The sequence below is a fragment of the Lampetra fluviatilis genome, chromosome 26, assembly GCF_964198595.1.
Source record: "Lampetra fluviatilis chromosome 26, kcLamFluv1.1, whole genome shotgun sequence".
NCBI lineage: Eukaryota > Metazoa > Chordata > Hyperoartia > Petromyzontiformes > Petromyzontidae > Lampetra > Lampetra fluviatilis.
In genome coordinates, this window is record NC_136300.1 from 3126307 (window position 1) to 3139447 (window position 13141).

At 49.5% G+C, this 13141-nt stretch overlaps 1 protein-coding gene across 3 annotated transcripts in view; it reads right to left on the reverse strand.

Moving 5' to 3' along the window:
• The window catches only part of LOC144941967 (sorting nexin-16-like), a 38073-nt gene extending 25223 nt beyond the window's left edge, over positions 1-12850 (reverse strand). The window contains exons 1-2 of one of the 3 annotated variants that reach the window (XM_078868529.1): positions 12639-12850; positions 7869-8325 (exon numbers count right to left, since the gene is read on the reverse strand). In XM_078868529.1, coding sequence (XP_078724655.1) covers positions 7869-8288 — 420 coding nt within the window. In that variant the 5' untranslated portion in view covers positions 8289-8325; positions 12639-12850. Of the gene's footprint in view, positions 1-7868; positions 8326-12376; positions 12398-12638 lie in introns of those variants that run through there. The other 2 variants (XM_078868531.1, XM_078868530.1) reach the window with 2 other exon arrangements.
• Positions 12851-13141: the final 291 nt, after the last annotated feature.

A 13141-nucleotide genomic window follows, 5' to 3' on the forward strand; every position in this document is an offset into this window, starting at 1 on the left:
ACTGTGAAAGTTGGCCTTTATTCTTTTTTTCATAACAAAACCCACAATCCACGTTCCATGAAACCATTACGTAAAAATTCTTCCCAACGCTCCTGAAACCAATTTCCGACTCTTCCATGCAAGCAGAATACGGTGAAATCCCGAGTGGCGTTGAGATTTGAAACATTTTATATTTCCTGAACAGAATTTCCGTGAAACCCGAAGCGATGTGATTTTGTGTGCACACGTGTGTATTTATCTTTGTGCGTGCGTATGTGGTGCTGGAGTGGGAGTGCATCGATTAGCGCGCCGCGCTATTAATCCGGCGACCCGAGTTCGATTCTCGCTCACGGCCAATATCTGAACCAGTCCTGGTACTCATTTGAGCCTGGTGCGGTGTGTTAACATTGCCACTGGTGTGACAAAGGTGATTGCGTGTGGGACTGGCCACCCACCCCTCTCATGCACCATACTGGCCTTCATAAGTGCTCGTGAACAGCACCTGCCCCAACAATCTGTTAAGGATATACGGGGGATCTTTGTCTGTGCGGGTGCTTGAATACATCCATACATGCATGTTTAAACAATTTTTTTTTGCCACCAACCCAGCTCTGCAGCCCACACTGACAACAGCGGTGATCGGCTTTGTGTCCGGGGGAGCAACCCTCGACTGAGAACATCTCCCCAAGCGTCTTGGTGTCTACTGGACATCTGTGAAAAAGACATCTGTGAAAAAACTCATCGGGTTTCTGCAGGATAAATATTCAAATTCTGTCTGTTTTTTTGTTCACAAGCCTCTCTCTCTCTCTCTCTGCATGTGCAAGGAGGTAAGATATTTTAAAAAAATCTCTGCCACAATCACTTCCCACTCTCAAGAGCTGATGTGAGCAGATTGATGGAAACCGGCAATAATGCCACAATCTTAATTTTAGAACTTTCGTGACTGCAGGAATTATTATTGGTTCTTTCGGTTAAGTCACGTCTAAAGATAAAATAATAAATTAAATTAAATAATAGAATACGACGTTTCGATTGCAACACAAGCAATCATCATCAGGTACAATGAAATAGCGACATAAAATCTAACCAGAAAACTATAGACAGACACATTAGCAGACAGACATCACCAAGATACATAGAGAGAGCAACACAGACAACAGAGAGAGGTGATCGTCTCTGTGGGGTGGCCTTAAATAGACAGAGGAGGGCGGACGCAGAGAGAGGGAGGGGGGTTAGAGAAAAAATCAGCATATCAATGAGTGGACAACACAACGTGGTGCTGCAAGTGCGATGACACGGCAAGCAAGCCTAAAAATCAGGAGAAGGACACACCAAAATTAAATAACCTAGTAAAATATCGAAATGTAATGTAATACAACACAGAGGGTCGGTCAACACACAATTAACGCATAGCCTGGTTGATTACGTATTTCAAAGATTGCTAAGTTAGAATTTAAGTGTGAACATTCCAAAGAGAGGACACAGGCAGACAGAACAAGTAATCAGAGAGAGGGAAAAAAGAAGATAAGTTTAAAACTTCCCCGTAGAAGTGGTTCAATCTTAATTTTAGAACTTTCGTGACTGCAGGAATTATTATTTGGTTCTTTCGGTTAAGTCACGTCTAAAGATAAAATAATAAATTAAATTAAATAATAGAATACGACGTTTCGATTGCAACACAAGCAATCGTCATCAGGTACAATGAAATAGCGACATAAAATCTAACCAGAAAACTATAGACAGACACCTCTCTCTGTTGTCTGTGTTGCTCTCTCTATGTTTCCTTTTGATGTCTGTCTGCTAATGTGTCTGTCTATAGTTTTCTGGTTAGATTTTATGTCGCTATTTCATTGTACCTGATGATGATTGCTTGTGTTGCAATCGAAACGTCGTATTCTATTATTTAATTTAATTTATTATTTTATCTTTAGACGTGACTTAACCGAAAGAACCAAATAATAATGCCACATTTACTTCTCTCAGCCTTTAGCACTCAAATCAGGACCAAAATCTGCCTACGACCGAAATCACTTGGAATGTTATCACGGCTCATCAGATCTCGGAAGCTGAACAGCGTTGAGCCTTCATAGTGCTCGGACGGGAGTCCACGCGCATAAAACAGGTGCAGTGCGGAGCAATGCACCGCGGGACCGCACTCCGATGCTTTCAAATCGATGCTCCCCACCGTCGCCGACACACAGTGACCATGGTGAAATTTTGTCAGCCGACTCCTGCGACCCAGAAGACGTGTGGGAGGCTTTCATCCGGCAGTGGATTGACAAAGTGAGGGGCGCGCACGCCTTCCGTGCGGCACCAACCTTCACAAGCTGCCCGCTATCGCGCCCTGGCGCACGCATTTCCCGTTGCCCGCTCCACCACCCCCCCCCCCCTCACCAGCAACCCAGCTACCTGGCTACCCCCCTCTCACAGCCTACATTCTCCGTGCGCTATGCGCAGGGCCTTCTTAAAAGCGCTCCGCTGTTTCCAACGCTGAACACGTGACGATTACAGGCAGCATTGCGGCACTCGCAGCGTCTCTGGGTTTTTTTTCTTTCTGGATTTGAAGCTTTCGTGACTGCAAGGATTCATAGGTTTTTTCGGCAAAGTCACGTAGGTAAAAAAAATAATAAAATTAAATCTAGCTGTAACGGTCCCACCTGATGACGGAGACTTGTGTTGCCTCCGAAACGTCGTGATTTATAATTTTATTTGTATTATTACTTTTATTCATTTAAATTATATTATGTTTCTACCTACGTGACTTTACCGAAAAAACCTAAGAGTATGTCTCTGGGTTTGCCAGTTGCCAACCCGGGACCATCGGGCAGGTGACGCGATTCCACCCCCCTGCGCGCCGTGGAAAACACCGCGCGGGCGGGCCGGCGGGCCGGCGTGCGGCATTCGCGAAAAAAAGAATAATAAAATACCACCACAAATACCCGGTGCAATTTAACGGCAGGCGACCAGACGGTGGGGGGGTGGGAGGGGGGGGAGATTCATTAACGCCGAGCGACAACAAAATCGGCGCTCAGCAAGGCCCTCTTTAAAAATTAGCATTCAGGGGCGGTAGCTCGTGCAACGTTTTCTGGGAGCTTTTTCGCCGTCCCCTTCGCGAGCTCGCTCTTGCATTATGCACCGTCGATCAATAATACATCAGGCTCTCCTCCGCACGGCTGCTCGCCGTAGCTCACCGTGCACCGCGCGCGTGGGACTGCGCCTTGGGGGCACGAGACCTACAACGAGCAGCCGCACGCTTCGGGTCTCTCCATCGGACGGGCACACGGGAAAAGTTTGCACGGGGGGAGTTGCGCTCGTCGGCGGTGCACGAGTTGCTCCCTCCGACGATGCGCTGCGTAATGCGCGCTCGGGCAAGGTCGCGGGAATAGCGGTCCTCGGAAACTGTCGAATATGCCACAATTTAGTTTTCATTTAGATTTCATTTTAAAAAATGCGGGACTGGTGCATCGTGGTCTGTAGATTATACGCAGAGGGCAAGACAGTGGTCTGTCATTCTGGTAAGGTTGAGAACCACTGATTGATGGTATAATATTCGTGCATTATCATCACCTCCAGACAATTTCGACCACAGATATTCCCACCTCATTATCTAGTTTTGTGGGTGTACTAATTGGAAGATCTGCACTGTGAATCAATTTACCTGACGTGTTACTGGTCTGTTAGCTACGACTGCAGGAAGCCAGACTCTCTGAGAGATCATGGCCATGAACAGCCCTCTGTGTCAATCTACTGCTGGATGAGGTGCGCTGGTCGTGGGGGATAATTTGACCATTTCACCGTGCTCATCGGTGCCAGTTGGTGGATGTGCGGAGACATTAATTATCTACGTCTGTGCTCTCAGGTTTCCTGCGTGGAAAGTGGGCCCCGTGGCTTTGCCCAAAACTTGGCAGCTGGCTCGAAAAAAAAAATCAAGAAAACAGCAGAGGTAACGTGGCACGGAACTACGGCACAACAATGGATGTTGTTGCACCATCCTACGCTGCCCACAATGCAGCCAAGGCGGCAGCCTACTAGACATGTCGTACATTTCTAGTCGTGCTATCCAAGCGCCAACCTGCTTAGCTCAACAGAACTGATGCGATTGGGTACCATCCAGGTTGCTTGGCCACAGGCTTGATCGGGCTGGGATCACAGCTCCTCTCAAATCGGGGAGGGAGGGAGGCAACAGAGATCTTGTGCAAGCCACCATTGCGGGGATACATCCCTCAGGCACGGTCAACTCGGTTGGGCCAACGGTACATTTCGTTGCGCAAGGCCCCACGTCAGCGTCTACCTCGTTATAATCATCGTCACAATCATAATTTTCACTCATAAAGTGCCTTTCACCCGGAGATCACAAGGCGCTGTACAAAATATACACATGCAGGCTCACACCAATAAACATCCAACCCCAAAACAAAGGATTCGAGAAGTAGAAAAAGCCCTTAAAAATAAGTTGGATTTTAAGGTGCGATTTGAATAAAGCGAGAGGGAGGGGAGGGGTGTCAGCGGAGCGAACGTCCAGTGGAGGTGACTTCCAAAGCCTGGGGGCCACGGTAGACAAGCCCCACTGGTCAGCCGTCATCGTACAGAGGCGGTGACCTCAGAACATTCAACAGGCCAGGCTCGGAAGACCGACATCCTCTCGTTGGAACAAATGGGGCAAAGGAGGTCCTGCACATATGAGGGAGCAGCATGACCGAGGGCCTTGTAGGTGAGAAGAAGAATCTAGTGGCGACCCTGGGCTTAATTTTAGGTTAATTAGAGGTCATGTCGACTGTAAAATCAGTTTCAGCTATTTCCCAATGGCACGCAACTGCGGTATTGCTGGCAGGTTGGTCGGACGGCTGAATGGACATTGAGCTACACTACTGGCCGTATGCACACGATGAGTTGATTTCTGACTTGTGGAGAGATGCTCGGGCTTTGTGACCAGTTGCGCCGATTGGTCGCCGGAGGAATTTGAAAAGAAAAAAAAATGTGTTCATCACAGTTGGGTTCAGGTCGTAAAAATAGAAACGGCTCGCTACATGGGCCAACTTGATTGAAACACGCCAAAACCGAGGAAAAAAAACTGCAACAAGGATTTCTAATGGCTCTAAATATAGTCAAAAGCTGCCTCGGGCAAGGGTGGTTTTTAAAATAATTTATAATCCGTATTAATACGTAATATGTACTTTTTGAGGGATGTGCACTCAAATTCCTGAGAGTGAAATTAGCTGGCGTCCGCTCGAATGTGTGAGTTGTCCAGAGAGTGTAAATAAATAACGGGCCAAGGCATCTACCTCGTGCATGTTGCATAACTCGTAAATGCACTTATACTGCACGGATTTGTTCACCATTTTAAAAAGAAATTTCAAGCACAATGTTGATTAAGCGGCACGGCTCGTTTTGGCATTAAAATCTGATTAAGTTAATAATGTATTGGTATTAAGCCGTTAAAAGTAACCAGCAGTCACGGTGAAAACCAGATAATATATGGTCCAGTTGTTGCTATAGCCGTGGCCATTTTAATAATTCGTGGGGGGGAATATTAATGAAGTGGATGCTGATGGTTTTATTTATTCATAATTCATTAATGTTCAGCGTGTAAAACGTATTGTTGTTGTTATACCTGCAACGCTTTCTGCCCATTTTTGATTCTAAACTGCCAATTTTCTTACCCTCCCTCCGTACATGAAATGCCCTACACACCTCTGCACGGGCCCACACTCGAGAAGTTTATTTTATAGTTGCTTTGTTAAAAAGTCCAGCTCCGTCACTTGTAGGCCTGTAAAGTGAATGTACATTACTCTGGCCAAAGAGGTTGACCTTCCCTCAGCTCTTCCAAAGTGTTTTTTTTGTAGTACGTAAAAAAACAACCCACCCTGCTAATGCAGTGTGGCCTCCCTCTCTCCCTCCCTCGTGCCCCCCTGCTCCACCAACCCCTACATTATCCGCATTACCACTCAAGTTTCCTTCCTCTGTTCCAAACCTTCATATTCTCAGCTCCGATTGACAAGGTGCAAAACAAACTGCAGAAGCGTCATCACGAGTACCGGATCACACTCCTCGTGGCACATTCGCGAAGCCGTAATTAAAATGGACAGAAGCCAACGACGGCTGAAGAATCATCCCTCAGAATCAAGACAGAGCGTAATCACAGCCCCAGTTATTTTCGTCCGTCATTCTCTCTCCCCCACCCCGAAACTTACAATTTGCATGCACGAAAAAACACGCTGTCGAAATAACCAGAGGTGTGGACTCGAGTCATGTGACTTGGACTCGAGTCAGACTCGAGTCATGAATTTGATGACTTGCGACTCGACTTGGACTTGCATAACAATGACTTTGTCCCACCTATGAGATGTGGACTCGAGTCATGTGACTTGGACTCGAGTCAGACTCGAGTCATGAATTTGATGACTTGCGACTCGACTTGGACTTGCATAACAATGACTTTGTCCCACCTCTGGAAATAACAATCAAGTAATAAACCGACATCGTGCCTCATCCACTTGTGCTCGGTTTAAACGGCAACAGGAGATCACCTCTGTGCCGGCACGCTTGCCCGACCGCGTTTAAATTCGATTTTTCAAAAAAAAAGAAAAGTGCCAGAAGATGCTTTCCCACAAAAAAAAAACCAGCGGTCTACTCGTGAACATAAAAAGAATGTTGCCATGTCCCTTACGTTTTATGGGAACCTGGTGACTTCAGTTTGATCGCTGGCCACGCTTAAAAGTCTAAACCAGTCCTGGGCTTCTCCCCCCTTTACCAACCCGCACTGACCATGGTCAGACACCCCCCAGACCCCCCCCCTCCCCCCCACCGCTGACCAAAATGAAGTAGGGATGCATTCATCCAGAAGTGGCTTGACAAAGGACTGTAAATTAACTTTTGCAATAAAAATACATTCATGGTTCAGTAAATAAATCATAGGTGGTCGAAGTAGAGCTACATGTTACAGATTCCACCCAATTACAGACCGTTAGAAAAAGGTTACGACTATGAAAAAAAAAAGTGTAAATCACATTGTGCAGTGCAGAGTCGTGGTTGTTAAAGAGTCAACGTATTTATATGAATGTAGATTTAAACAAGCCGAGCTATTGTCACTTACTCGGTAATGACAACCCAAAGTATGCTGCTAAATTATATTATGCTTTATAAAAATATAACATTTCAGGGTCAGAGGCAGGTCAGACCTGTCAAGACACGTTCATGTCTGAATTTAATTAAATCAGTACCTTTCCAGTGATCGTCATTCGCTTCGTGATCGGTCCAGTAGTTATTGGCAGAGCATAATGTAGACACCTAATAAACCCTAACCTGATCCATCCCGAGTTGGTAATTTTTCTTACAGATGTTGTTATGATTAGTGTCCAATACGTGTGCAACACCGCATAGATTCTTCGATGTAAGTAAAATTCCTCCAAGCACGATATACATATCGAATCGTGCCTGAATCAATCCATTATTTGTTGAACATATGCATTGGTATTTGAATTTTTTTAAGATACAGGGGTATATTTTTTAATCATAGCCTGATCAGGTTTTTTTTGCCAAGGCCCTCTGCCTGGCTCCTGGGCCTAGACCACCCAGGCGACAGGAGAAGGCAAGGAATAAGCCTCCCTGTCTCTACTTTATTATACATGGATGGTGATTACAATCATTGGCTCTGGAATGCGTAAATAGTGTCGGAAAAACAGAATCAACCCAGACACCCATCAGAATATAACAATAATATTTGCATTAATATTGCACCCATACTGATATTAAACAACTCAGAGCAATTGTATTAACCACGCGACATCGCTCAACAACATCGCGTGGAACAAAATTCACCGTTCGGCTCCCATCTTTCCACGGCCCGGTACCCTCTCTCTCTCTCAAGAAAACGGTCGAGGACGACTTACGGTAAACTTGGCCCTCTCCTCCGTCACTTCGTAGCCGACGATCGTCGGCGTGAAGGGGCTTGCTTCTCCCTCGGGGCCCTGCCCCGGGCCTTGCCCTCCGCGAGCCGACAGAGACGCGCTCCGAGGCCTCACCGAGAATTCCACGCTGGGGCAGCCTCGCCCCGAGCTGAGCCGCGTGCTCAGCCGCGGGCTGTCGGGTTGGGGGGCCGTCTCGGCGGACCCCCGGGAGTTCGCATCGCCCGCGGCGGCGGCGGCGGGGGGCCGCCAGCCCCCCGCGGCCTGCATGTCCCAGACGAGCGACTCGGAGCCGCACCGCCGGTGCTTGGTGACGACGGCGGAAGCCGCGGTGACGGCCGGCCGAGACGCCGCGACGTTGGCGGAGTTGCGGCTCAACTCCGGAGCCTGGGAGGGGCTCGCCATTGTCAATGCGCCCCCCTGCCCCCCACCGTGACCTGACCTGAGAAAGGGCAACCAAAACAATTCCACAGACACATATTGAGTTTCATAGCTATGCTGGAAAACACCTGTGACATGTCACCGTTGAATTCTCCTGAAACCAATAAACAACTCAACAAAGACAAGTTGGTCCTGTGGGATATGCAGCTGCTATCGTCATCATAATTATGCTAACTGCCTGCATCGGCTATATGGGCACCTATCCAGGCTGGCACGGCACACGAGGGGGTGGGTGGCAAGAACGCCACGCCTGCCCGTCTTTGTCTCCCTCGTGGAGATGTTTACACACTGCATCAGGTGCACATTTCAGGCTGAGAGGAGGCCTAAGACTGATACAAATATTCATCACCGATGTTGGCCGTGAGTGGGAATCAAACTCGGCTCGCTGGGTTCGTAGTGCAGCCCGCTAACTGCTTCACTCCTACTCCCCTCAAAATTAAACAAAGACAACAAATAAAGACAGAGATGCCCCCCCCCCCCCCATGGCTTGAACACACTATTGGGGCAAGTGCGGCTGGCAAGCACCTATGAAGGCCGGCACGGCACACGAGGGGACGGGTCGCCAGCACCACGCCCAGGTCAAAGACAAACATCCCCAACAAACCCTATATTGACTATGGCGGTAAATGCTTTAAGCAAGCACCGATGAAGGCCGGTATGGCGCAAGAGGAGATGTGACCAGCACCACGCCTGACCGCCTTTGTGTCCACCATAGCGCTGATGTTTACTCAACTGTAACAGAAACTCAATTAAGGCCGAGTCGATCTAGGAGAGAGCCAGGAATGTGTTCAGAAATCACCGAGGTTAGCCGTGGTCGGGAATCGAATCAGCTCACCAGATCCTCCGTAGTGCGCTATGCGCAACAACAGTGCGGTGCGCTGTTGTTTATCGGACGGCGAATCACAGGAGTTTTTTGTCGATCGCTTTGTGGCCATAGATAAGAGAGAGTCGTCGATAAGGGAAGGGGGGGGGTCACAGATAAGAGAGTTTCTCTGCATTGCTGATTCCCAACTATCTTTCGGGAGTGGGGGACACAAATCCTCGTGTTGGATCGTCAGCTCCGCTGAAATTGATTCGATTTGGACGTGGCTCGGATGTATTCACCCCGTTCCGAGTGTAAAGTCAACCTGCACACCACAGCATCCCTTCAGTTACGAAGTCCTCTATACATCGATATATTGTATAACGGCACACATGGCATACACACGTAAATCACACGCTGCATACCTAACCCGTTGTAGAGTGTGCACGCAGTGCCATTCATACATCCGTGCATATAAAACATACGTGCTGTCACGCACCGTACTCAACTACACGACAAGTCACATTTGCACGTCCATGCACTATGGTGCACTAACCATTTGCCCCATCACATGTTGTATATATACTACACGTGGAGAAAATGTTTAGTGCACTATGCTGCAAACTCAACGACCGGCGACGGTCAACACGAGCGGCGAGCCGACTGGTCCAGAGGCCCAGTCGCCCACCACCTCGCGCCCTTTCAACAACCCACACCGACCACCACCACCACCACCACGGTGAAATGTGGCCAAACGATCCCCGTCGTGACGGACGTTGCGTGCGGTGGCCTTCGTCCAGCAGTGTGCCACAATCTGGCCACAAAGTTGCTAAGAGCCCTGCCGTGCTCACGAGAAGGATCGTTGTGTCCAAGTGCACATCGGCGATCAAGATCACCTCTTTGCAGGGCACATGAGGACGATATGTCTCGAGGTGGGGGGGGTTCTGCCCCAAAGCTTTTCAACATCTTCACCAATGACCCGCCCGCCACAACGTCCCAGACACGCATTAGTCTAGCAAGCCAAGCCTGTGACTGCCAGCCTCGAGACTACCCCAATGGAAGGTCCTCAGATCATCGTCGAGGACAATTCAGGGAGGCGGCGACTTCAGCCGAGCCCGAGCAGCAGCACGGTGCCCCCCCCCCACAGCCGCGTGTGTTCCGCCCCGCCAAATGGCGCCAGAGCCGGACCAGAGGCTCTCGGTACGGCGGAGCGTACATGAACTCGGGCCCTTCCATGCCGTAGCGCCGGATCGAAGGCTCACGTTCACCGACGCCACCTTTCGAGAAGCCTGCTGGGTGAGCGTGCGCCCACGGGAGCCGCCTCGCTTGCTCCGCTGGCTGGGTCGACGTGGGTGCTGGACAGGACTCAGGGGGGGGACCCCTCGCATTCGAGTGACGTGGCTTTGGAGCAGGGAATCCTACAGCTGGGTGGACCCGGTCGGGCGGCACATCGTTTGGTCGACGCTCGGCGGGCCGAATCTCGTCGTGAAAAACATCTCTCGTGCGCCGAGGCCAACACTACCGCCGTGGCTCCCGGTGACATTGATCAAAATAAGAATCTTTATTTAGACGAGAGGAGTTTGATGGGCGACGAAGAAGCTCTTTTTTCACAGACGTCCAGTAGGGGAGGGTCGGCAATTTACAACAAACCACCACCGCCCCTCGCCGCCGATTTGACGCCAAGCTGCGGCGACAAAGACGTCGGGCAAAGTTTTGCCCAGCACCTGAATTTCCACTTCACACCGTGTTCAGGTGACAGGAGGAGCACCCAGAGGGCTTCCGTGCAGGTGTCAAATGAAGCCTCCGGACTCAACGCCATCACATCCGCACTAACCTGTGGCGTGGATCGAACGTGCCGTGATTACGTTCGTACAATTACCCAACTTTGATCTTCTGCGTCGTGTCAACCGTTATTGTTGTAGTCGAGGTCTCTTAGATAGAGGAATGATCCATGCGGGCTCTGTGAGCAGAGGTCGCAACCGGGTACCCGATACCCGTACCCTACCCGATACCCGGCTACCCGTACCCGGCCGGGTACGGGTAAGGGTACCCGTTTGCGACCCTGGTGCGGCCGGGTACGGGTAGGCCGTGAGTCACTGGTGAGTAACCGTTTGTCACTCATTTCCCAACGTCTTGTCTCTTCTCACAATTCAAGTTCCTAGAATCAACCCACCTGCGCCTGCAACATGGCTTCATCCCAGAGGTCGCAATCAGGTACCCGATACCCGTACCCTACCCGTACCCGGCCGGGTACGGGTAGGGTACGGGTACGGCCGGGTACGGGTACCCGTTTGCGACCCTGGTGCGGCCGGGTACGGGTAAGGAATCAAAACCCGTTTGCGACCTCTGCTGTGAGATAGGACGGGGGCGTATCACGTGGTCTCTGTGAGACAGGAAGCGTCACGGTGTCTCTGTGAGTGTCACGTGGTCTCTGTGAGACAGGACAGCATCACGTGACTCTGTGAGACAGGAAGCGTCACGGTGTCTCTGTGAGACACGTGACAGCGTCCACGTGGTCTCTTCTGACTTTAAACAGCGGTGTAAAAAAATACTGCAAGGCGTAGCAGTACATGCTGAAACACATGATAACATGTACATGCTATGTACATGTCATGTACATGTTATCATACACTGTACACGTGTGACATACATGACACGCATACTTCGTGGTACACGCTCACATTTAACGATGGGTGATGTTGAATAGCGTCACGCAGACATAATCAGTGTTGTTATATACCATTATATATGCAAATTGTATTCGTAACACGATACCAAGCGTACATCACATCCAAATATACACAAGCGTCACATCCTCTCCGCATGTTGTCACGGATACAACGTAGACATGCTAGAACTACCCACATACACACATTACATTTACAGTACTTCACACCGGACATAATCACATCCTACAATCTACACAGCACACGTGCTGCCGAACATAGCCCCCCACATGTCACACGCATGTTACACACATGTTATACACGGTCACGCAATCACATCGCGTGCCACACACATGTTGGGTGGATGAAATGTATCCGGAAGCCTGGACACAACGCACACCCTTTAAACAATGGACAAATCGTATCATCATCATCATCACACACGGTGCAATGTATGCGATGTTTAACACGAGTGAACGATTCAACCCTTGTCAACCCACTGCTGTTAAGACGCCTCCTCCCCTCCGCACTTCGTGTTCATCATGGAGATGGGGGGGGAGGGGTGGTACAGTGCATGTCCATACTTCACCACGCTGGTCAATGCAGGTTTGTTGTCCCAGCAGCGGCGTAGCACAGTAACAATAGACGATGTCGATATGATGATGATGATGATACTGTATATGTATTAAACATAAGATGTGCGAACACGCGCAGAGGAAACCAGCAGGTGTCGGGATACTTTCCAGAAATCCTTTTCCTCTCGATGCCGGCTTGTTAACATAAGCACACGCGATCATTCACGATGCATCATCATCATCACCACAACACCACCACCACCACCATTACCTTCTCAACACCACAGCGGATGCCTGAGATGCCCCTTCCTACGTCTCGCGAACGGCATCACAGCCAGCAGCAGCAGCGGCGGCCTTTACACCGCAGCGGCGGTAGTGGTGGTAGTGGTGATGGTGGTGGTGGCGTGTGTGTGTTGCACTGTGTTCCGTGTGTGTGTGTTCAGTGTGTGTGTGTTGCACTGTGTGTGTGTGTTGCAGTGTGTTCTGTGTGTGTGTGTTGCAGTGTGTTCTGTGTGTGTGTTGCACTGTGTTCCGTGTGTGTGTGTTCTGTGTGTGTGTTGCACTGTGTTCTGTGTGTGTGTTCCGTGTGTGTGTGTTCTGTGTGTGTGTTACACTGTGTTATGTGTGTGTGTGTTGCACTGTGTTCCGTGTGTGTGTTACACTGTGTTCCGTGTGAGTGTGTGTTGCAGTGTGAGTGTGTGTTGCAGTGTGAGTGTGTGTTGCAGTGTGAGTGTGTGTTGCAGTGTGAGTGTGTGTTGCAGTGTGTGTGTGTGT